Consider the following 26200-nt stretch of genomic DNA (forward strand, 5'->3'; position numbering starts at 1 on the left):
ACTTCATTTTACCACTATCAAGAGAAGTTAGCATATAGTGGTTATTAAGAGTGTGGGCTCTGGAGGCAGACTGCCTGGGTTAGAATCTTAGTTCTGCCACTCATGATCTAAATGACCTTAAGAAAGTTAAATAACCACTCAGCTTCAGTTTATCTGTAAAATAGGGATGACATTAGTACTTTTTGTGGGGATTAATGCGATAATACATGTAAAACTTTTATACCAGCGCCTGACACATAGGAAGTGCTGAATAAATGTTAACTCTTATTGGTGGCAATGTGATCTTGGGCCACTGTCTTTCCTTATTTTTAAAGTGAGATGTTGAACTGTGTTATTTTTATGTTTCTAAGTATTAAAAGGTGATTGTGGTCCCTGAATAATTATATACTGCCTCATATTATTCTCTGATGTTCTTTGTGTTATTGTTTTGTTCATTACTGTGGGTAGGGGACAGCATAGGTTTTATACTTTTAAACTTTGGTAGCCTTTGCTCTGGAAAAATGTACATCTGTAGTGGCTCCCCCCCCCCCCCCGCCACCGGCATTCCCCCACCTCTGCCAAATATATATACTGGATATCTATATACTTACATATATAAATACACATATGGATAGCCTGTGTTACTGTGTTAGTTTTCCTGAGACAGGTAGGATTTAGCTAATTTGCCCCTTATATCCCTTTCTTGTAGCTGATTCTTTGTCTCTGCTTAGCCATCACCATAGATCCTAATTTTACATATAGTCCCCACTGATCTGTAAACTCGAAGGAGGTAACCATGTCCATTTGCTTGTTACATCCTCAGCATACAACAGTGCTTAGCTCCCAATAAGCAATTAAAAAATATTTTTAATATTGAATATTAGTAATGTGATCCAGCTAAACAAAAATTTTTGCTATCTATAATTAGTTAAAATTATGTCAGAGCTGCCCATTTTTTTTACCTTATAAGGTATAATGATAAATTCATTAAAATTTTTTTAAAATAAATGATTTGAAATGGAGAAAAATTTTGTCCTCACAAAATTTAAGATTCAATCTCTGTAGAAATGGTTTTCTCATGCCTAAGTTTTAGGTACTCTACCAACAACCTGTGTATTTGCCTTATATATAGCCTAAGGGTTTCTACTTTCTGAGTATAGTTGGCTTTTGCTGAGCAAATGACAAAAGGCTGTTAGTCGAGTAAAGGCACCAGCGTGCAATTAGTTCCTAGTTATCTTTTAATCTGTTAAAAATGAGCTTGTAGGGATGCCTTTAAGGAACGAACAAAAAAGAGAGTTACCATCTGGAGACCTCAACATCTGGTTTCTGATCTTCTGTAGCCTCTTTTATAGTAAGTAAAGTCTCTTCCCCCAAATTTAAAAAGTTACTTTTAGCTTAAAATAATGTAGTATTGTTTCAACATAGTCCCTAGTGTTTTCTTCAGTATTTAAAAAGGTGTTTACATTAACTATTTAATAAAAGGAGTAATCCTTTGAAACTCACTTTCCTGTGATTTACTAAGGTGATGCAAATAGATTGGCTAAGCTTGATTAGCCTTCCCATATTAGCTGGGATGTTATTTAATACAGGACATAGGAATCCAACTTTCCTGTTGCCCTTGGGGAATGCTCTTTAAGTAGTACCCACGTGGCAAGGCCTAGGGTTTTATTATAATTATATAGGTTTGTCAGTCAACTTCTTGGGAGACAGCTGGAGTTTGAAAATGGAGATCTGGGTCCCAATCCTGATCCTGCTGCTTGGAGACTGAGCACAATATCTATCCTCATTTCTTCATCCATAAAATTCACAAAAGGTGCAGTCCTGCTGTGAAGATTGTCTTAGAAATGCAGTGAAGTGCAAGTACTCTATGTCGGAGTTAAATAGACCTGACTTCAAATTCTGATTTTATTAAGTTTTTCAATGTCTTGCAAAACTTATTTAAATTGCGCATAATAGATCTTCCTGATATCTGTTATTGTGAGGATTAAATGGAGATATAGTGTGTATAATGCTTCGTTCAGTGCCTGGCATACAGAAAGCACCCCGTGAATACTGCCTGTACTCAAGATAACCCATGATAGTAGTTTCAATTTAGTTAGCATCAAGTATTTAAAACGCCTTCCGCCTAACAAATTATTTTAATACAGCAGGAGAGCGACCACCTGCTGTATATCTTTTAATGTGGCGGTAAGCTTCTAGATTTTTCTTTAATATATACTCTATACAGGAAGACTGAAAAACACCAAAGGAAAAAAGTCTAGAAGCCTGCGCAACCCCCCTTCTTTTAAGCTCCCCAGAACCAAATTCTGTTCACACTAAGCTGTGAAGTCACATTAAAGGATCCCAGGTATTGACTGCTGGCTGGAGGCGTGCCTCTGGTTCTAACCCATTAGGATCAAAGGGGGCGGGGAGAATGTATTGTAAAGATGCAAGATCAGGTGGGAAAGGCAGATCGCAAGGCCTGGAGGCTTTCAGGTTGTTACCGCTGTAGTCCATTGTCTTATCTCCTCTCCAGGCCCACGTATGCACGTAAATATTTCACAGAGCTCGGTTCCTCCGGCATCCACTGCTTAAATCCTCTTTTGGCGGACGAAACTTGGGCGCGGAGAAAGGGGTTATCTTACTACGATAGGCGACGCCTGGCCTCGCGGGACCGGTCCAGGCGCACCTCCCTCCCCTGCAGCGCTGGCCAGGAGCGGTCCGGGAACTTGCAGCTCGCCTCAAGCTCTGTCCATCCTGAAGCCTGCCGCGGCGTCGAGGTATTCGCAGGGCGTTGCCGTCGCCCCTTTTGGCGGGCTCGGGCGCCCCGAGGCTCCGCCCCCCTGCGCCGTCTATCCGCACCCGCGGAGGCGGGCGTCGCGACTCCATTGGCGGAGCGGCCCGCGGCGGGCCCGCCCCCTCCCGGCCCCGACGCGAGCACGTTGAGTGGCGGGGGCCGGCAGAAGAACTGCCCGAGCGAGGAGCGGCTCCTGGGCCCGGGCGGCACGGTTGGGGCGCCAGCTTTGGGGCCCCCGAGAGGCTGCTGGGTCGGGACCGGGGCCCGCGGCCACGGGGGGAAGGGGGTGGGTGGGCTGAGAGCAGCTCGGTGGCGAGGCCGGCCCGTCGCCCCTTCCCCCCACCCCCGCCGACCTTGCCGGCAGAAGCTTCCCGGAGCTCCTCACGCCGGCGCGATGGCGACTGCTGGGGAGACGGAGGCCTCTCCGCCGACGGACGCGAGCTGGGAAAGTGGCGGCGGCGGAGACGACGAGATGAAGCAGGCGCTTCCGGAGCTTGAGTCCTCCCCACAAAATGGCGGCGGCGGCGGCGGCCTCAGCATCGCGGAGCCCGGCGGCGGCGCCGGGCCTGAGGAGACCGCTGCGGCCTCGGCCGCCCCGAGCGTCAGCCACGAGCAGCCTCAGGACTCGTCTGAGGCGGGCGCGGCCGCTCTCCTCAAAGGCCCCGAAGAGCCCGAAAGACCCGTTAGGAGGAGTTTTCAGATCCCCAGGAAGAGCAAAGAAAAGAAAGGTGGTGCTTCCCTTCTTCTCCCAACCCCTCTTTCTCTCTCCCCTCCATCTTTTCATTAGAACCTCTCTGTTTCTTCTTCCCACACCCATCCGAGACACGTAAACACGCATGCAGCGCCAGCCGCCTCTCCCCTCACTGCCACGGCCACCCAGCTGCTGCGCCTGGTGCGAGAGGAAAGCGGTGGAACCACGCTCCCTCGCTCCCCCTCTCCCCGTGGAAGTTGGAAGTAGCTCAGGTTTGAAGCTTGTCCGTAAGGCTGCAGCTCCCAGAGAGGAAAGATGGTGCTCGGCGCCCCTCCCTCCCAGCCCCTGAAGGCACAGAAGCTGGTGTGTCCTCCTAAGGATGCTTCTGACAAGTCTCACTGTGGAAATAGCCCGTGGCCATGGATTCTGGGGCTTTCTCCAAGGCCACTGCATTCAGAGGACCAAAAGTGCTGCTCCCTTTGGAAATTCTTCAGCTCTAAGTGTCTACTTGAAATTTGCTCGATGTCAGCGTCTCCCCTTGTTTAGAAATCTCCATTAGATGTGATCCATGCACACTGGTATTTTCCATCACACTTCATTTCCATGTAGATTTTTCCCCTTGTTTTTGAAGCGTTAGATTACGTAGGTCTCTCTCTCTCTTTCAATCCGAACTTCAGTATGTTTTCTCTTGTATTTGAGAAGAATGGGAAGGTAGGTTCTTGGTGCAGTAATTTCCCTGTGGAAAAAAAATAGAAGTTAGCTTATGCCCAAGAGTCCCAACTTGATCTTGCAGACGAGAGAACTTAAGTTTTTTTTGTTTTGCTGTTTTGTTTTTTTTTTAAAGGCCAGTCTATATTTTGGAACCAATATAGGAACAGTTACATGAACTACTTTTACCTTTTTAAGACTTAATGCTATATTATGACACATTTCTAATGGAGATGAAAATTAGTATTACCGTTTTCTGTTACACTATTTTTGACTATCCAGTGATTTGGAATACTCTGGATTTAGTCAATTTAAAGTTTCTTTTTGTTTTACTTCGTGGTTCAGCTTTTCGTGTTTTAGTTTTTGGAAAATTATAGGATTTTTTTTTTTTCAGAAAGCTTTTTAATTTGTAATTTAAATCTTAGTAAAGACTTGGAATCTTGAATTAAGCATGAGCTTCCTTTTTCCATGTGCTTAACCATCTCCATTTGCACAACTGAAATCCTTACAGCCTTTTATCAGTAAGATACAAATAAAGTCAAAGTGTTAATTTGAACTGAAATCCTTAGAGCCTTTTATCAGTAATATACAAATAAAGTCAAAGTGTTAATTTGTATTTCGATGACAAAACCAAGGAAATCCATGGTGTGAGAAACGATGTTGACAAAAATGAAGTTACCTTTGTCCACTAGCATGAGGAATGTTTCTAGAAATATCTTTTAAGTGAATTAATGTATTTTAGAGTTCAAGAGGATACTTGTAAAGGTCAGGGCTGTCAGTTCTTCGGTTTATTTAGTTTAGATGTATGATATAGTCTATATGAGGAAAGTTAGATGTTCATCCTAAATTATCAATTGTCAGAATAGGTTGGAAGTTCATTCAGGTGGACTATGGTAAGGAGGTGGGAGATTGAACTTTTTTCTTGTTCCTAGCTTGATAAAATTTTGAAGCCCATTTTTTTTTCGTTTTTCTTTTTTTCTCGTTTAAGTACCCAAGAATATGGTTTATGGTACACCGTAAACCATGGATTTACCATCTTTTAACTTTTGATAGGACCAGAATATTGTTGTAGAAATCCTCATAGTTTGAAATGAGGGAAGTCACCAGGAAATGTTGAAAGGCACTGTGTTTACATGTGGTTTTTTTAATTAGGTAAATCCAGAGGTTGCTGTAAAATAGGCTTTATTTAAACACACTAAAAGTGACTATAATTGAAGAATTAGGAAATCTAAAACCTAGTTGTTTTCTCCCCCCGGGGTCTGATGCTCCTTGGGGAAAATTTATGTTTTCTATTTTCACTTAGAGGCAAAAGGTTGTCAACTTTTGTTTTGTCAGGGAGGTTATAGGTAAGGAAAATAAAACACACTGGACTTTTTTCATGTTTAGTGAAAATTTATGCACTAAGCGGCAGCTGTTGAAATGATGCAGTAACGATTTAAATAGAGCTTTTAAAACTTAAATAAGCAGCTATTTTACCACCGTGGACTTTATCCTGTCCAAACTGAAAGAAGATAGTGTTTGGTGATAGAATTTAATAGAAAAATTGAACTTTTTATTATTTAAAAAAAATGCTTTATCAGAAATAGTGCAGCAGGTGCTGCTAGTTTCACACTTCATCCCCAAATCACCTCTTGAAAGGTATCACTTTATGTACAGGATTTGGCCAGATATTAGTTGTGGTCATATGAGTCATTTATTAGGAATATTAGATCATTTTCAGTAGATACCTCTGAACCTTTCAGTATCAAAGATTCGTTTGCATTCATATTTTAATATGGCAGACCTTTGCTTGTGACTGTGCTTTTCCAGTGAAATTTAACGTTATGACTCGATTATTTTTGGTACCTTAAATACTGTGTGACTGTAACTTTCTGACTCCCAAGTTCTTTTTTTGGTTTTGACAATAGCATAACATCCAGAATACTGCCGTTCTAATTAATAATATTGGCAAACACTTTATAGTGCTTATTAGTAAGTTGTTGGCATTGTTTAAAGCAATTTACATGTATTAACTAAATCTCAACAGTTCTATGTAGTAGGTATTATTCCCATTTTACAGATGAGGAAACCGAAGTGATCAGAAGACACATAACTTGCTCAAGGTCATACAGCTAGTAAAAGGAAGAGTTGGAATTTGAACTTAGGTATATAGTACTTAACACTACTCAAACTAGCAAGACTTCTTTTTTTGTAATATAAGTGTTTTTGTTAGCTTTTGATCTGATTTATTAAAAATTTTTTTAACCTCTGTTATATTTAGAAATATTTAGTACATCTTCATCTCTGGGGTATTTTGAAAATCAGAAACGTTTATTATGAAATTAACACATTTAATCAGTAGTGACATTAAGTGACGTAACTGTTGACTGGAAGGGTGAAATTTACTCTTTGATGATGTACGTTGTGATGTTTATTGGTGGGCTATTTTCTGTAGTGTAAAGAGGCACTGTTCTTACATTTAACCAAATTGTACAATTGCATTTTGTCAGTAGATGTTTCACTCTTGCCTTTTTTTACTTTAAAATCTAATACTATAAGTCATTAAAAGCAAATTAAAATTGGCAATTTGATATAATTTTTCCCTGCAAAGTTCTTGGGAAACGAAATAGTGATGATTCACTTTCTGGAAAGTGTTTATTGGTTGATGTTTTCTGTAGGGCGTAAGACTACTCATGTACCTGCATCCATACTGGTCTAGTCCAGCATAATCAATGGCTAATTCTCCTCCCCAAGACCAATCTTTTCCCACAAAATTTGCAATTGTCTTTTTGAAGACTCTGGGGCAAAGTATCCTTAAAGGATATTTGCATGGTGTTTCAGTAGTTATATATGGATGATTGGGTTCTAAGTACCGTAGATTTCCCTACGTAGAAGTAACCAGGGAAGTATAGGCAGAATCCAGTCATCCATATAAAACATTTGATAGGTGTATATACATTCTAAGTAATAGTAGTAAAATTTTCTTTGACTTATGCCCCAGGCCAGAAAAAGTCAACAGTTTTGTATTTGTACTTGTCTGTCTATTCTCTGCCAGCATATTCATTCTTAATTCTGCCCTATGTTTTATTTATTTATTTAAAGATTTTATTTGTTAGAGCGTGCGCACCAGCAGGTAGGGGAGGGGCAGAGAGAGAGGGAAAAGCAGACTTCCTACTGAGCAGGGAGCCCTATGATGGGGTTGATCCCAGGACCCCAGGATCATGACCTGAGCCAAAGGCAGACGCTTAACCGACTGAGCCACCCAGGCACCCCATTATGATCAATCTTGATTTAGAGATGAAACCTCCATTCCTAAAGTATTATGTCTGTAACAATTTTATTAGATTGAAGAAAAATGATTTTTAAAATCTTTCATGTAAGTTATTGAAAGGAACATGGATAGTTGTTGTATTTTAATCAATACCAGTAGGTGTCGGATGGATTCAGAGAATTACAGAACACACATGATTCACAGCCCACTCTTGGCTGTTTCCTTTTCTTCCACGAATTAGTTACTTAAATTGGAATGTGGTAAGTTCACGTTGTCTTATTTGTATGTTTTGGTAACAGTGGTCTTTTATTTTAAAAGTTAGCTTGTTTTTACATATATGTATATATGATTTTTTTTGTTTTACATATACGCATCTTAATACATGACATTGAACTAAGTAAATTGGTAAAAGTAATTGAAAAAAATGTTCCTTGAACTAAGGAACCAATCTGTTTCATGACCTAAGTTTTATGTCTATTCCCACTGTTTAAATATAACATTAAATTGAATATGTTTTATATGCTACCAGTTATTAAAAAAATACTCTATTGATAGTATTGATAATATGGAGTCAGGAGACTTGAATTCTAGTTCTAATTCTGTGATATAATCATTTTCCTTGTCTGAATTATAAATCTCCTAGTGTCTTTGTAACTCTGCTGTTCAGTCCCATAAAACATCTGATCAATTTTGTCAATAAGGAAACTTTGTGAATTACGTAAGTTGACTCATCAGCCATGTGTCTGACATGTATTTGATAGAAATCCTATAAATAAGCAAAATTATGTTTCTTAATGTGTGGAGGAACTATTGTTATTACTGTTAACCTTTATAAACCAAAAAAGAGTGTGTGATGGCTTTTGGTTCTGTTAAATGCATTAAAATGAGAAAAAAGAGTTCTCTGACAGAAGCCACGTAAGGTAGAAAGAGCATAATCCTGGACATCAAGTTCTTTTCCTTTTATACCCAGTTTCCTAGGTCTAAGTCTTCTATATGATTTCTTGGTCTAAAATGAGGACACGATTTTATTTTTCCACTCTGTAATGATTAGTTTCAGCTCTTGTGTACACATACATAAATCTTTTACTTAGACCTCAGGATACAAGATTTGGAGCTAAGCGGCCTGAATTTGAATCCTACCTGCCCTATTCATTAACTGTGTAAATTTGGCCACATTAGCTGTTAGCTATTAGGTTCATTTGTAGAATGGGTGTAATTGAACTTCATAGGATGGTTCTAATGATTAAATGAGGTAATGCATGTAAAGCACTTAGTCTAGTATCTGAGTAGTAACAATGACGTACTAATGATTAGTACTGACATACTGACAATTCAGTAATTGTCAGAATCCAGAGAAAAATGTATTACTTTCTTAAGTGAAATAATACAAAAAGTGTTGTGTTCCCCATTTGGATAGTCACAGGGTTGTTTATTATTGCCCCAAATAATGATCCATAATTAAGATTATGATATATATGTGTTCTCTTTAAGAGAAGTGACCAAAGGATGTTCAGTGTTAAGAGGATTATTAAGTACAAAATAGGCCACTAGGGAATGTACATTCGGAACATAAACTTGTTAAATTTCTAATTATTACCAGCACATTGACTTGAAATCCTTGAAAATAGTTACAACATTATTTTTGTAGAAATGATAACTGGGAGGGGAAAAAAATGATAACTAGCCTAAGTAGTAAAGCCAGCAGAGTCATTTGAAATATAAAATACCTAGGACACAGGCATTTTTTCTATATTTTCATCTACAGTTGCCCCCCCCCCCCCCCGCCCCGGCAGCCTGCTTGAGTACATTTGACATGACCGTAGGACAAATTTTGGAGTAAAACAACTGTTTAGTACTTCTCTGAGAATTAGGATGTTAATTTCTATATAAATTTATATGATTTAATTTTTCATTAATGATGAGATCAATGGTGAAAGTAGTGTTGGGACAGCTTAACTAAGGAAAATAATTTATGTAGGCGTGTAAAATTTCATAGAAGTTTAAAGCCATATGGTACTTTTGGGGGGAGTATTTTAGATGTCTGAAGTCACTTTGTGAGAAACAAAAATCATTCCTGCATAAAACTCAATTTTTAAAATTATACTTAACCCATTTTGGATGTGAAAGCCTGTAAAGACTATTCCACATGCTGTTTTCCTTGCCAAGTTTTTCCCAACTTTGTTGGGAACAGTGACAAAGATGTTTTTTCTTACCACATTCTGTAAAACAGATTTGAATAAGGGTGTATTTCCTCTTTTACGCTTTCATCTTGCTTTACATATTACTGGATTGTTGAATTTGTGAGATTTAAGATGATAGCAGTGATACTTTGGTAGTTGTAGAATATATTTGTATTCAGTTTTTTAAAAAATCTTTGACAAAGTTTATTCTTATTTTCTTTACTAATTTATCTATTTATTCAACTTACTTAGGGCCAATGCTTAAAGATAGAGTAGTGAACAAAGTAGATACAGTCCTTGTTCTTGTGGACCTTAACAATCAATAGATTATTGAATATATTCATCTACAAATTTGATTTTAGGACACATTTTGTGTTTAATAGTATGTTCTTTTGAGTGATTTCCCCCCCCTGCTTACCCCTAGTGTCTATTGCATCATAACTGTGTTGGCTTTATTTCTTTGTTTTAGTGTGGGATCCCAAAGTAGTAGGAACTGTTTATATACATTTTGTTATTGAATGTTACATTTTTACAGACATGTTTGTAATATATACATAGTGTGGTAAGTGGATGGATGGATATGTCATTTGACATCATGTCCTTTAAAGCCAAATACCATGTATAGAAAGTACAGTAAACTTTATTAGCTGCTCTCTAGTACTAATCTTTAAGAATATGTACAAGGAGAATGCTGTTTTTAGTAGTAGCCTAAAAGTATTTTGACTGTGACATTTATTGACTCTTTAGAAATAGTGTCTCAAAAGAAGTTAAGGTAATACAGTATAACATAAGTTCTATGGATACTTCTGTATACAGTGAAATATAAGTGGTTCCTTTTTTGGTTTGGGGAACATTTATATGTGCAGACTTTTGAAATTTATTAGTTAAACTATTTCATGTGTAAAGTGGAAATTCGAAATTATTAGACCAGTAATCCACTGGTCCAAGAACAAATCAGGTATTTGACTTTAAGTATTTTAAAAATTAAATGGGGATGTGGAATAGTTGTGGCGGGGGGGATAAACAGTATTATTGTCTTTATACTGGATGCTGTGCTTAGAGCTTTTTCCATGTGTTGTCTCGTGTGGAATGTAGAATTTCGTGGTTATTAGGATAACCAGAGTTCTTTACAGATGAGAGAACTGAGCTTATTTTTGGTTGATTTACCCAGGCTCTCCCACAAAGCTAATAAATTCTTGATTTGATATTTGTGTCCAGGCTTGACTCCAAAGCTCTACATCTTTCCATTTCACTAAACTTTCATAATAAATGTTCTGCTTTATGTTGGTAATACAAGAAGCCAAAGGATATAGCATATTTTATTCTAACTTTAGTACTAAAAACCAGATAGAAGAATTTTATAGACACCTAAGTGTCTTAAATGTTTTTATACAGTCATTTATGCTGTAAGCATTTAGTTTGCTGAAATAAATGGTCCTAGACATACTATTTCAGTGTAACATAAGATAGGAGTGGAGACAAGTTGAGAATATGCACAGGTTCCTTGTTATGAAAGTCGTAAAGCAATTTAGGTTGCCTAATATAGCATTCTTAAGGTTTGCAAAATTGTAACCTCTTGTCTGCATCTGTAGTGCCAGATGCTCATTGCTGAAGGAACTGGTCAATGTGGGCAACTGATTGTTAATTTTTCTTCAGTGAATTAATAAATGTCTCTTTAGAATATCACAAAATAAGATAGCCTTGATGCCTTTTTTCAACTTCACTTAAGTTATAGTAAACCCACAAAATTTAAGAGACTACATTTAAGATGGAATAATGTTAAAATTATTATTATTTTTTTTTTTTAGCACTTTTTCAGCCATTAACTGCAGGCTCTCGAGAATTTGAAGATGTTCTAAATATTCTCCATTCATCTTACCTTGAACCAACCTCAGTTACAAATTTTAACTACAAACGTGCTTGCTTGATACATAATGAACTTTTGGAGAAAGAGGTATGTTTTAAATTGTGCTTATTGTAAGATTCTTCGGAACCAGTTAATAGCCTCGAAGTTGTTTTATGTTCCTTTTCTTTAAAAATGCTAGTCTTTAGGAAAGCCAAATTATGGAAAGGAAAACAAGTTTTAAATGACATCTTTTTTCTAAATATTGTTGATATAGCACTGTTTATCTGTTCAGATAAGTTAATGTTCAATTATGTGAAATAACTTACTAAAAATGAATCTTAAGCATAGGAATAGCTTATTGTATAATGGCTTAATTATAAATTTATAAGGCCCTTTGCTCTTTTAAGTGCATATTAATTAAATGAAATCTGTAATCTATATTATGTCTAAATTGGAAGATAATTAATGAAATCCAATGTATGTATTTTTTAGGATATGCTAAATTTTTTCCCCAATTATTGTCTACTAGTTGAATTCTCTTAATATCACTAGTAGAAATTGTTAGTGAAAAAGTGTAAACAAAGTATTTTCATGTACAAATTAGAATATTTTTAGGAAAAGCCAGAATGCATAGTTCTGAGGGAATATAAATGAGATGTTTAGAAATATTTTATGTGATTATTGCTTCCTAATGCACATGAAGTACTATTAATTCTGTACGTTGTGAGTTGGTTAACCCAGTGCTGCCAGAGTTGAATTTTGAAGGAATCCGTGAAGTTACTGGCTCCCCAAGAAAATTAAAACCCTGATAGTTTGATGTGGTTTCATGGTATGGTAGGGGTTATTTATTAATTTTCTATGAAAATTTAGTCTAATGATTGATTAATCATATTACTGAATACTGAACATCAGTAATGGCCTGAATACTGCATATAAATCTATTAGGTGTTAGCTCCATATTTTGAGTGTATAGCTATTCGCTTGTATCTAAAAGTGAGAGTCAGTTTTGGGTGACTTGCAGTTTAGTTATACTTAGACAAAGTCGCTTTTTTATCCTGGCAGTATGTATGGAGCATGTCATAAATAGTTGGCGTTGAGACTGTAGATATAAAGAAATGAAACCTTTTCCGTTTCCTAATTGAGTTTATAGTCCAAAAGTTGGTCATTCAGTAGAGATTGATTAAACCACCTACTGTATGCAGTGCATCATGTTAAGTAAACTGAGAGATGCAAAGGTAACTAAAACATGAACTTAAAAATCTGTGGGAGAGTTGGGATGTGGTAAAACTTTAGTAGAAATTTAGCTAAAATTGATAAACACTAGATGCCTATTTGATTATTATGAGGTAAAGAGCTAATTATAATGAAAAAATTGAAGCACAGAAATTACAGGGAGAGAAAAGATAATTTCTACTTTGGTTACATTTGGGATTTCTTAGGAATAAAATTACTGAAGCTCTTAGCTTGAAAGACATAATCACATACTAAGGAGTTGTTATAGATTTAATTTCATTTAGTTCACAGAAAAGCGAAGAGAACTGAAGTTTGACGGTCGTTTAGATAAAGAACTTTCAGAATCCTATGCATTTCTTATGGTTGATCGATACCAGGTGAGTGAACTCTTTATACAAAACAGTTTGAGGATGTTTCCATTGTAAGTTACTAGTTTTGCAATGTAACAATACACTTTATAATTATAAAGTAGTATTTTATAAGTTAGTGTAAATGATATGGTGTATAAATGGAAGAAATGATTTAGTAGGGCAGGGTATTTCATTGTGATGTAATTTGTTTTTCAAATATGCTTATTTTTTCTCTGACCAAACCTGTTTTCTTTCCCTAGGATGTGCTTGATAATGAATAATTTTCCCTTTATTAAAATAAGATTATCTTCTATATTGTTAGTTATATATGCTGGGAACTATTTTTTCTCCTTCAATTGAAGACGTTTAGGTGGAATTTTTATTTAAATATTTTGCCAGTTCTAATTCTCTCTAAAAGGGGATGTTTATATACGTGGGTGGCATGAATTCTGACTGTCTGTCACACCTAGTATAAACAAAAAATGGATTCAAGCTATGGTTACATTGGAAGCATAAGCCAGTTTCACATTGATATTTAATCATAAACTATCATATATATAAAATTTCTGTAATGCAGAACTTAACATAGTTTAGAAGCTTGGGTTTTATTTAGAGCAAGTTTGCAAATTATCTTTTCATGTTTTTAATGTATTATGATGGTGAGATGAAGTGTTTTGTTTATTTAGGTTCAAAGCATATGTGAAAAAGGATTACAGGTGGGCCAGTCCAAAATAACAATTCTTGGCAGTCCTTCCATGGGTAATCTTTTTTTTTTTAATCTATTGAATTGCCATTTAAACATATATTATTTAATTTTGCTGCATTAAATTGATGTATGTCTTGTCATATTCCCAGAAAAGGAGGATAGTTTCAGGTTCTACAATGTGAAACCAGTTTTACCCTTTGTTTCTGACTCAAATTGATCAAAGATTATCTCTCTCTCTCTCTCTCTCTTTTTTTTTTTTAAAGTCAGTCTAGTCCTGGTGATTTTGAGAAATTTGGTTAGTTTCATGTTTCGGGGGGGTTATTTTTGTTGTTTCTGTCTTGGTTAAATATCAGCTGTCTTTACTGTTATTACATTTTTTTAAAAAGGTGTCATACCTTTTATCTTTTATCATTAGGATAAATGTTTGGATTTTCTTTTTTGTATTTGTGCCCTTATTCAAATTCTTTAATTTTTCCCTCTTCACTAGGTATCTATCTTTCTAGGTATGCTGATTTATTACAAGCTAATCCTTTGGAAGCTGGGACGGTGGGCGATGTCATTATTTTTAAAATAATGAAGGTAATTTTAACGTTTAAATTTCATATATCAAGGACAACATTTGATTTGGATTTTAGTTGGCCCTGTCTTTAGGAGTTTGATTAACTTAAAATCAGCCCTTGCTTAGTTTAGTATATAAAGATATTTTCAAGAGTGGCTTGCCATCTTTGATCTATTTGATTTCTTTCCAAAGAAAAGAATGAAGAGGGTAATATGTTGATAATGTCATTTAGGCTAGTGAACGGTGTTGTAAATAAAATTTTTATTTCTTTATTGATAAGCAAATTCGAACAGCACTTTTTTTTTCCCCCATGGTTGTCTTTTTTACTGCTTCAACGTTGGTAAAAGGTGTTGAGTGTTACCAGATATTAAAGGAAAGAACTGTTGTCATAGGTGATCTATATTTGAAGAAGTATGTTGTAACGTCATATAGTCAATAATTAAGTTTAGGTGGACTTAAAAGGTTTTGTCTGTTTTAGGGCAAAATAAAGAGTATATATGACCCCATGGGTGTAAAAAGTTTGGAATCTATATTAAATAAAAGTGCTTTGGACCCAACACCAAAACACGAATGTCACGTGTCAAAGAATGCCAATAGAGTTACATCACTTTTGGCTTACAGAGCCTATGAGCTTACTCAGGTAGGTGCCTGGATTCATTTCAGTGTTACGACTTCGTATCTGTTTGTCACCAAATCATTTAAATTGTTTCCCTTTCTGTACCTTCTGCCACCACACCAGTCTAACCTCTGGTTTCCATATAACACTACCAGAGTGTTTCTCACTACTGTTTGTTCAGTGTTTTCAAGACATCTGAGAAACATACCATGGCTCCCTAGACTTACAGAGTAATATTGAGATTTCTTCCAACCTGGTATTTTGTATGGTCACTGCCCTCAACACACCTCATTTCATATTGAAGCCTTGGCTTCTCTTGACCTAGATTCTGGCCTAGAAAGATCTCCTGCTTAATAAAATACTACTCATCCTTTAAGGTAAAGTTGAAGCCCCTTGAATTATCTTATTCAGGTAATTTTATACTATTGATTTGATAGATATTTATTTTAATCAACATTTTTATAAGATGCAAACAATTAAATTTTAAGCTTTATTCAGATACAATTGATATACAGTAAAAAAGTGTATATTTGCCAAATTTTAGTCATTATGTTTTTATATGATGTTTGACTGCGGTAGTCCCCCCTTATCCTCAGGGGTACGTTCCAAGGCTCCCAGTGGATGCCTGAAACCATGGATAGTACTGAGCTCTGTATGTATTATGTTTTTCCTATACCTGCATTGCTGTGATTAAGTTTAATTTATAAATTAGGCACAGTAAGAGATTAATCACAAGAATAATAAGTTAGAACAATTATACTATAAAGTTATGTGGTGTCTCTCAAAATCTCATTGTGCCGTATTCACCCTTGTAATGATGTGAGATGATAAAATGCCTACATGATGAGATGAAGTGAGGCGAATGACGTAGGCACTATGACATAGTGTTAGGCTACTGTTGACCTTCTGACCATTTGTCTGACCATCTGCTTCTGGACTATAGTTGACCACAGAAGCTGAAACTGGAAAGCAAAACTGCATATATTGGGGGGGGACTACTGTATAAAGTAATGAATTATTTTTTTTAACAAGTGTGTAAAAAATGTATATAGCCAAATGGACTGTATGGGAAAAGGTGTGGTATGCTAACCCCCCTGGAGATGTTCTTTTTTTCTTTCTTTAATCTTTATTTATATATATAAAAAGATTTATTCTTGTTCCTTTTTTTTTTAACACTCATTTGTAAGTGAAACTTTTTTTCAAAATTCAAGTATAATTGCCCCCTTTTTTGAAGACTCTGAATGGACAAGACATATTGTTGGGGGCTTTTAGCAAAAATTATATTCACCAAAGTCATCTGAGCTGGCCCAGTTGATGACCTTGTGGACAATAGTTGCAGAAGGCAGCAGTAGCTTTTTCTCCCCCCCGCCTTTTTTTAAAGTATTAGGTTTTTCTAACAGAACTTGTAAACTATCTTGATGTTTCCAAAATTTCCAGGCATTTTTAGAGCAGTAGCAACATTATTGGAATCAGTAGTTTCCCAAGGGAATAAATGGACTTTGAAGGACAATGCTTTGTTTATAAACTAGGGCATTCTTTTTAATGAAAATCACTATTCTGCAAGTCACAAAACCCTAATGAATGTTGTCGGTAGGTGAAGGGGAGAGGCAGATGGGTAGTACGAAGAGAATTAGCTACCTTTGTCACCAGTGTTCATAATCTCTTCCACTTCCTCTTTGCTGCTTGGTCTGCAGTTGGAACCAATAATGTTTTTCTTTTGAAATAACGAACAGGGGCACCTGGGTGGCTCAGTCGGTTAAGCATCTGCCTTCGGCTCAGGTCACGATCCATGGTCCTTGATCAAGCCTCACATCTGGGTCCCTGCTCATCAGGGAGTCTGCTTCTCCTTCTGTCTCTCCCCACCACCCAGCTTGTGCTTTCTCTCTCATTCATTTTCTCTCTCTCTCAAATAAATAAAATCTTTAAAAAAAAAAAAAAAAGAATGAACAAAATGCTAGATTTGGTTGAGATTGTGTCCTTAGCAATTTACTTTTTTATATCAAATTGACTTTTTGGGCTGACTTGGGAGCTTACAAATGTCCATTTATAACATTTTTATGAGGAAATTTGTTGCACATTCCCAGCAGTCAGCTTTTCAGAAGTAAGCTTTTAGAGTACCTATTAGTGCAACTAAGATAGATAGAGAAGCAGAATATTTTATATCATAAAATGAATATAAAGTACAAATTATTTTAAATAAATTGACAAGCAGTGCTTAAAGATAGTTTCTGTTAGAGGTACTTTTAAATGGTGTTATATTTCTGAAAAATCAGGCAAATAAAGATTCTACTGTGTACATCTTGTCTTCTTACAGAAGTTAATTTTGCATTTTCTTATTTTTAGTATTATTTTTATGAGTATAGCTTTGATGAACTCAGGCGAAGACCAAGACATGTGTGTCCATATGCGGTTGTGTCTTTTACTTACAAAGATGATATACAAACTCCGAAGTTTGTGCCTTCATCAAGGTAAGACTCAGGAGTTTTAGACATCATCCAGAATATTATTTTACATGTCCTGCACTACTGAATTAGGAGGAACACTTTGTTTTCTTCCCTTTTTTTTTTCTTACCTTGTGGTTAATTAGATGCATGAGTATTCATGATGACTTTTAAAAGGTCAGTGTGAAGAACATAATTTATGTGGAAATAAAAACTAAAGTTTACTTACACCTCACCAGTTGACCCTTTTTTTCTTGATACTGAAGGTTTGCATAGTTGAGTAAAATGCAGTTTTTAAAAGTGAAATTTTGTGTATTAGCTCTCCTAACATTGGGGAACTTCATGAAAGATGATCCAGTCCCACCTCAAACCAATTAAGAAATGAAACGTTTTTTAAGGAGTCTAGGCATTGGTAATTTTAAAAGCTTCTAAGGGATTCTGATTTTTAGTGAATTGAGTACCACTGGTGATTTCTTATAAGCGCTAATGTAAAGTGACCAAATACAAAGCAGTTTCCCTTATTTTTTTCCCATGTGGTGATTCCAGAAAAAGGTTGGTAAAATTGATACCTATTGATTTAGAAATACTGTTTTAAAAAGCCACATTTCATGAAGTATATACATTTTTGAGGTCAATTTTTTCATTGGTTTTCCAGATCAACTAATGTCTTCATTTAAGTTGTTTGAGATCCAGCACACTTTTTTTGTGTCAGCAAATAACCCTGGTAACCATCCATCCATAGCCATAAGTAGCAATTCATACGATATCCAGACACTTGTTCATTTTTCTTGTGGCTGTGTATATATGACTTCCATGATATAGTTACAATAGTGCCATTCAACAGTAATCTTTAAAAGACACCCAGCACTTAATTATGAGGTCATACCTCCAGGAATAGTAACTGCTAATTTTCTTTGCCTCTTCTTTGATACCATCTTTTGATCTCCGTATCATTTAAAATGAGCATTGATTGAACATCCTTGGCTGTACCTTGAATGCTGCCATGAACGTTTCTGCCACAGGGCTTCTGCATTTGCTGTTCTCTTTTCCCAATTAGCAGCATCATTTATATTTAACACTTTTATCAGATCTCTCCTTAAAGGTGTCTTTTATCAGCAAGGTCTTCCATGATTTTAATTTTAACCCCATACCCTTAGTTGCTTTGTCTTTTTCTCCATAGCACTTAAAACCATCATCAGGTAAATTAGATACTTAATTTTTTATTGTTGTCTGTCCTCTTCATGAGATTGTGAACTCTGTGAAGGCAGGGTTTTGTTCATCTTGGTAATCCTGTTACCTAAAACTGTGCCTGATAAATTATAGGAGCTTGGTAAGTATTTATTGAATAGATTTAATATTTAATATTTAATTTAATATTAAACATTTAATATTTAATGAATAGGTCTAAATATATATTGAGGCAATTTCTTCAAATCTCATCACCAAAATAAAGTAATTCACAGAGACTTTAATGAACTCTGTTATCTCCTGATGACTATTTTTGGGAAAAAGCTCCCGTAAATTTGGACAGATATGGTAATTTGAGCCAAGTGTTTTCTTCATGTAGACTTGGATCTATTAAATGTTGTAGTAAGTAGCTAATAAATATGTTCTTCCTACTTGGATGAAGGACTTAATTTTCTTGTACATTATACTATTAAAAATAGCACTTTTGTCAAGGTCCTGAATGTTAACTTTCTTGTTACCAATCAGTAATGTTTTTCTTTTTTTGTTTTTTATTTATAGATCAAACAGTTTCAATGCAGATAGAAACACAGGTAAGATTCTTTTATTTCTTTCCTTTAGTTCCATAAATTGAAAAAATAAGTACATATAGTAAAAAATTAGTGTTTTGCTTTATTTTTATAATGAACAAAAATCTGCAAAGTCTGATAAAGGAGGTGAGGCCATGTTATGATGTAGCTTCAACATTTGGTTGTTGGTTGTTGAAGCATAAGGTCTCTTTTGGAAGCTGCTGATACTATGAATAGACCAAAGGATTTTAGCACTTTGATAAATGTAAAAAATAAGCTTCACAACTCAGCTTTTAAAATATTGTATTTAGAGGTTTAGGATTTATAAGACCTAAAGAAGATTAAAAGCAATACTGACATTTTCTGTCATCAAGTTTCTCCACAATGAAAAGAGTGAGTAGAAGGTATGAGATGCTATAGGAATTCATGTAGTTAACTGGATTTAATATAGTCTCCTTTGGGGGAAATAAGAGGGCAGTAAATGTATTGTCTTTGCTTTTCAACTTTCTGATATGAAGACAAATAAATTTGTTATTTTTTGCAGCTAGAATAACTCTGCAAGGGAAAAGATACTAAAACAAAAATCCTAATGCTTGAACTCTCTTATAAATAAAAATGTCATGGGTGTTTTTTGTTCATTTTGTTTTTTGTTGTTGCTGTTCTTCTACTTAAACGTTTCTAGATGTGTTTCCCTTATTTCTATCTAGTAAACATACATTTACTTCTGGGCTGCCAGTGGCTGAATTGTGTTGTTACTCTTTCTATTTAGATAAATTTAACTACACCTTGTGGAAAGGACAACTTTTAAATAAAGGAAAGCTTTTGTGTTATATTTCTCTGAGATCAGCCACTCGTGCTTTTTTGCCTATCAAGCTGTAAGTATGTTATATTACAAGAAAATAACAATTAATGGTTGCTAATTATTCAGTTTCTTCTTTTGCTTTTTATTCTTATATTTAAATTTTACTTCGGTCCAAAAGAATATAAATGTCAATTTGTTTAAAAAATTGATAACTTGGGAGACTTAGTTGGCAAAATGAGCCCTCTACTTTACTGTCTTGGTTTGAGAGTGGGCTAAATATTCATACACATTTATGGCATAAAACTTTCTGAGTGATTTTAAATTTTAAAAGTGATTTTTCAAAGTTTTATCCTAATTATGTTAGCAATTTGAACATGGTAGACTTAAAAGTTATCAGTTCTTTGTTGGAAACGGCTTTGATGTGGTGAGTTAAGTTAAAAGTTATAGACTGTTTTCAGTCCTGTGCAGCATATATTGGGATAGAAAGGTCTAGAATGATCTTTTGCTACCACCACAGTAAATATTATGGGCCTTCATAAATGTTTGAAGTTTACTTTAACAGTTCATACTTGAATTGTCTTTAATAAAAGGACAGCCTTTTATTCTTTTTGGTTTAGTAAAATTGGTGTGTAGGATTAACTTCTGGGGGCGCCTGGGTGGCACAGTGGTTGGGCGTCTGCCTTCGGCTCAGGGCGTGATCCCAGCGTTATGGGATCGAGCCCCACGTCAGGCTCCTCTGCTATGAGCCTGCTTCTTCCTCTCCTACTCCCCCTGTTTGTGTTCCCTCTCTTGCTGGCTGTCTCCATCTCTGTCTAATAAAGAAATAAAATCTTTAAAAAAAAAAAAAAAAAGGATTAGCTTCTGGCTTAAAGATGGGTGGTTGGTGATACTGCCAGGCTTTCTATTTCTGTATATATCTGGACTTCCCATATCAAATCCGCTTTAGAATCAATTACATATTAATAAGTGTGCTCTTCTGCTTTCCACCAAGATCCTCATGTGGGCAGGGGAGGGGAGGAAATAACATTGCTAGAATTAAACATACAGGTGGGGCAAACATGCTTTTTCAATTTTCTTTCAGTCCTGAAAAGTTAGATGTTGAAACGGTTATGAGTATTGATCATCTGAAACAGAAAATCCCTCCAGCGCTGTTTTATAAGGAAACATACTTAGGTCCAAGTGAAGGTGAGTAATTTAATTTTATTAAAATATATAAAAAGCAGATTTGATTTGAATATTTACTATGTATTTTTTCTTATGTCAGTTTTGAAGAATGGAATGTATTGCAGCCTTTATGAAGTTGTAGAAAAAACAAGAATTGGAAGTAACATGGAGAGTTTACTACAAAAACTAGAGAAAGAAAAACTTGTGAGTGAAAGGTTTTAAAATGTTCCTCATTCTCCCTTAGAAACAAGCATTTGAATAAGTGATCATATTATTTCAGTTTACTTCATTTTTGCCTTTGAAAGTACCATTAGTTCTCTGTCTTTGTTGCTACTATTTAGCAAACAGTTTTACTATGGCCATTGGTAGTCCTTTTATTTTAGCCGTGACACTAGTCCTTCTGCAAGGCAGTCTTCCCCATGAAATATCTTTATTGTATTTTGTGATTGTGACAACAGATATTTATTGAATACCATTTACTTATGCAGGTGTATACTTCAGTAAAAAATGAGATAAGGAGACTATTCTTCAGGATTATATAGTGATAAATGAAGTTCCTTAGATAGATATGGTTTGTTCCTGTAGAGACGGTGCCATATTTGAAGATTCAGAAAGAACAAGATGCTTGGTTAGGTTGAAAAGAGATAAAGGAACAACACGAGAGTAGTTGAGAGACAGTGGTAGGACACGAGGCTAGAAAAGTGTGTAGGGGGCTGTGTCCTGCAGTGTTATGTAGGCAGTGTTCAAATGTTTGGAAGTTTGGATGTAATCCTAAGAGCTCTTGGGTTTTAAAGGAAGTAGCATGACGTTTTGATTGTGTGTGTGACATGATCACATCTGTGTTTTGGAAATTTATTTGGTTACTCTGTAGAGAATGAATTGAAGAGGGGAGATGAAGCAGGAAACTAGCATTACATTAAAGGGTGATAGTGGGTTGGAGGAGAAAGATGAGAATGATGATATAAGAGATGATCTAAGAGATCTTTACTAGATAGTATCAAATTTTAATAGAAACTGATTTTACTGAGTTTGGATAGAGGGATTAAGTCAGGCATCAGTGGTAATGAGTTCAGGAATGAACAGAAAATGAATACATGCTATAATGTGTAGTTTAGCTGAAGGGGAGGAAGTGGTTACAGAGGAGAGGGGCTCGTATTTAAATGTTGATGGAACATTTCAGTAGAGAGGGGAAGAAGTTTTTTGCACAAGTATGCCATGTGATACGAGTTTTTCAGCAGTTGACTTCCTTTTACTCCTTACTTTGTTGAGCCTCAATTTCCAGGTAGTCAAATGGAGATTAGTATCAATGATTTTCAGAACTTGCAATTGCATTTTTAATGGCTTTGTAGAATTTCATTGTATATGTGTATGTTTATGGGTGAAAGAGTCAAATTATGTACAGAACTTAAGGCAGAGTTTATACACTTAGGAATTGGTAGACACCTAACAGTAACTTTTCTTTTTTTTTTTTTTTAGATTTTATTTATTTATCTGACAGACCAGGAGCACAAGCAGGGGGAGGGGCAGAGGGAGAGGGAGAAGCAAGCTCTCCACTGAGCAGGGAGCCCTGTGTGGGGCTTGATTCTTAGCACCCTGGGATCATGACCTGAGCCGAAGGCAAATGCTTAACCTACTGAGCCACCCAGGCGCCCCTAACAATAACTTTTTTTTCTTAAGATTTTATTAATTTATTTGACAGAGAGGCAGCGAGAGAGGAAACACAAGCAAGGGGGAGTGGGAGAGGGAAAAGCAGGCTTCCCGCTGAGCAGGGAGCCCGAGGCGGGGCTCGATCCCAGAATGCTGGGATCATGACCTGAGCTGAAGGCAGACACTTAACGACTGAGCCACCCAGGTGCCCCTAACAATAACTTTTTGACTAACCAACTAGAAATCTTTGGGCTAGGCATCTTAGAACACGAACATACACACACATGCACCCTGACTATATATGAATATACTTTTATATTTACATTTCTTGTTTTCTTCTGAAATATAACTATTCGTCATGATCAAAATCTATTTAATTCCAGAGCTCAGAAAGTGAAAGTTTAGATAGTAGTTTGGATATGATGAGATAATGGGTTATCCAAATCTGTTTGGTTCTTGCATTTCAGAAACGGAGTATTGAGTCTTGACAATGAGGAGTTTATCAGAAAATTGTAGTATCTGTTCCATTTCTAGTAGTGAGAATCAGGATAGGAAGATACTGGTATTTTACTCTTCACTTGAGCAAATACTATATGAGGTTCTTGGAGGACTAGGTTTTCCCAGAATTAAGAAATAAAGTAAGATTCTGTGTCTTAGAGGGCATGATCATTCCACAAGGATACACTACCTGAATCTAATGGACCCTAGGTATTTTGTGTAGCTATACCTTTTCCTACAAACCTCAGTGGGAATTATTCTAATTATAGCTACTTTCTTCATAGCTCTAATGATTATGGAACATGCATTGAGAACTGTTGCGTTCTCAATAATTTTATCTTGAATATGTACACAAAGTGTTATGGATCAGAGATTTAATGAATACCTCACAGTAATATATTAGCCTTCCTTTGCCCTAGTCCTTAACCTTAGGGCAACCCAAGGAAAGACAGGTCAGTTATCCTATGCAAGTAGCTGGACATTCCACAGGCAAAAGATGAGGGAAAATGGTTTTTCTTTATTTTTTTATTTTTATTTTTTTATAATAATTTTTTGTTATGTTATGTTAGTCACCATACAATATATCCTTAGTTTTTGATGTAATGTTCCATGATTCAATATTTGCATATAACTCCCAGTGCACCATGCAATACGTGCCCTCCTTAATACCCAACACCGGCCTATCCCAACTACCCCCCCCCCCCCCCGGTTTATTGAAGGAGGCCACTATCTCCCTCCCTTCCTGGAAAGTTCTTCTTGAAAATGGGATGAATATTAACTCCAACCCTGTAGTAAATAAATAAAATCTCTTCAGGAGCCACTTAGCCCTCTGGGACCTAAAGACATCTCTCAGTTTCTGGGACTCATTCATCCTTGAAATATAAAATACTTAAGTCTTCCTGGCACCTTGAAGCTTAACATAGAAACTAATCTGTACTATAACCTCTTGGCCGTCTTGGTGTACTCACTTGGCACTCTCAGGGAGATAAGGGAAATTTAATTATCCTTTTCGATTAGAGCAGTTACTTAGATAATTGGCTACAGATGTAATTCTGAAAATACGTGAGGAGCAAAATATTTCTGGGGGATGTGAAAGCAAACATTCCCTATCTTTATGTTTACTTTTCTGTGTATCAGAAGGCTAGTTTTAGGGGAGGAGCACTGAGAAATCTAGGGAAATTTTATTTTCTCACAGGGAGATTTATAATGTAAGTAAAATTATGTTGAGCTCTCTTTTGGTAGGGAATAAGTAAGTAATTCTTAAAACTAACTTAATGTAAAGGAAAATGATGGATGTCCCTAAATTTGAATGTTATTTCTGATGTGAACATTCTATATATCTCCTGATGTACATATACAAGAATTTCTTCTCTTGTGTATATATCTAGTTTATTAGATTTATTATCTATAAGTAGAATTATTGAATCATAACATAAACACATGACTGGCTTTACAAGATAAGGTGATATTGTTTTAAGTGTACCAATTTATATCCCCTACTACCAGGAAGTTCTCCTTAATTCACACAGTCACTGGTACAGTCAGATTGTGGCAAAATCTTACCAGTCTGGTAGTTATAAATTATATTGTAATGTGATTTTAGCCTGTATTTTCCTGAAATGAGTTGATCATCCTTTCGTTTTTGTTTAGTGTTCATTTGTCTATTTTTCCTTTGAGTGGCTTGTGTTTTCTTACTAATTTGAGGAATTTTATATATATTTTGGTGCTAGAAGTTTTTTTCATAATCTGTGCTTGCCTTTTTACTTTAATCGTGGTGTTTTTTTGAAGAACAGATGTTCTTAATGTAATTTTTATCTGCCTGAGTATTAAGCACTGTTTGTGACTTTAAGAAATCTTTACTTACCCCCTAGATCCTATAGGTTTTCTTGTGAATGTGTTATGATTTTGCCTGTTTTCTTGTGAATGTGTTTTCTTGTGAATGTGTTATGATTTTGCCTGTGTGGTTTTTTTTTGTGTTATATAATGTAGGAATCCAACTTCACTTTTCCCCAAAATGAGTAACAAGTTGTTCTGAACCATTTATTGAATAGTCCCGCCTTTCTCGACTAAGAAGCTTTGATAGGAGGTAGGGCCAACTGCCCCACTTTTTTCATCCGTTTTAGGCGTGTTTTGCTATATGAGATTTAGTTTTTTTCAAAATTTAAGTTTCAGCTTTGCTTTTTTTTTTTTTTTTTTTTTAAGATTTTATTTATTCATTTGACAGAGCTAGAGACAGCCAGCGAGAGAGGGAACACAAGCAGGGGGAGTGGGAGAGGAAGAAGCAGGCTCCCGGCGGAGGAGCCTGATGTGGGGCTCGATCCCGGGACTCCGGGATCACGCCCTGAGCCGAAGGCAGACGCTTGATGACTGAGCCACCCAGGCGCCCCTCAGCTTTGCTTTTTAAAAAAAATTTTAGAATCAACTTCTAAGGTTCCCCCTCCCGACCCCTTCTTTGCCCCCAAAAAACCCTATTGGGATTTTTAAATTGGAATTTTATTAAATCTGTAGAACAAATTTGGGAAAATAGATGTCTTTTGTGATATTGTCTTATCCATGAACAAAATTATCTTTTTACTCCTTTAGGGTATTCTTTTAATAGAGTTTCATAATTTTCTGGATACTCATCTTGCTTAGTTTTTGTTCAGTTTATCCGCAGGCATCTTACTGTTTTTGATGCCATTATAAATAATATTTTCCATTTCAGTACATTTTCTGTTTGTTGTGTATATAAAAATGTAATTGACATTTATATATTGATTTTTATTTTAGATCAGTGTATGAAATTTAAATAATTTGTTCTTTTTTATACATTATTTGGGATTGCTGTATAGACTTTATTGTCTGGGAGCAACATTGTTTTGTTTTTTTTCGTCTTTAGTCCCTAAGCTTTTTATTTCTCTTTCTTGTATTACTGTGTAATCTAGGATCTCTAGTATAATGTTGAATAAAAGTGGTAGTTGTATGCATTCTCTTGTCTTTTTGATTTTCAAAAGAACATGT

At 35.9% G+C, this 26200-nt stretch overlaps 1 protein-coding gene across 5 annotated transcripts in view; it reads left to right on the forward strand.

Moving 5' to 3' along the window:
* Positions 1-2877: 2877 nt before the first annotated feature.
* TASOR (transcription activation suppressor) overlaps positions 2878-26200 on the forward strand; it is a 48300-nt gene continuing 24977 nt past the window's right edge. For 3 of the 5 annotated variants that reach the window (XM_045807377.2, XM_045807379.2, XM_087866948.1), the window contains exons 1-11: positions 3012-3483; positions 11393-11538; positions 12948-13040; positions 13700-13772; positions 14207-14298; positions 14757-14918; positions 17238-17362; positions 19082-19113; positions 19859-19964; positions 20973-21076; positions 21156-21259. In XM_045807377.2, coding sequence (XP_045663333.2) covers positions 3150-3483; positions 11393-11538; positions 12948-13040; positions 13700-13772; positions 14207-14298; positions 14757-14918; positions 17238-17362; positions 19082-19113; positions 19859-19964; positions 20973-21076; positions 21156-21259 — 1371 coding nt within the window. In that variant the 5' untranslated portion in view covers positions 3012-3149. Of the gene's footprint in view, positions 3484-11392; positions 11539-12947; positions 13041-13699; positions 13773-14206; positions 14299-14756; positions 14919-17237; positions 17363-19081; positions 19114-19858; positions 19965-20972; positions 21077-21155; positions 21260-26200 lie in introns of all 5 variants that reach the window. The other 2 variants (XM_045807376.2, XM_045807378.2) reach the window with 1 other exon arrangement.

Source organism: Ursus americanus, chromosome 14 (genome assembly GCF_024610735.1).
Source record: "Ursus americanus isolate L20-20 chromosome 14, mUrsAme1.1.p, whole genome shotgun sequence".
NCBI lineage: Eukaryota > Metazoa > Chordata > Mammalia > Carnivora > Ursidae > Ursus > Ursus americanus.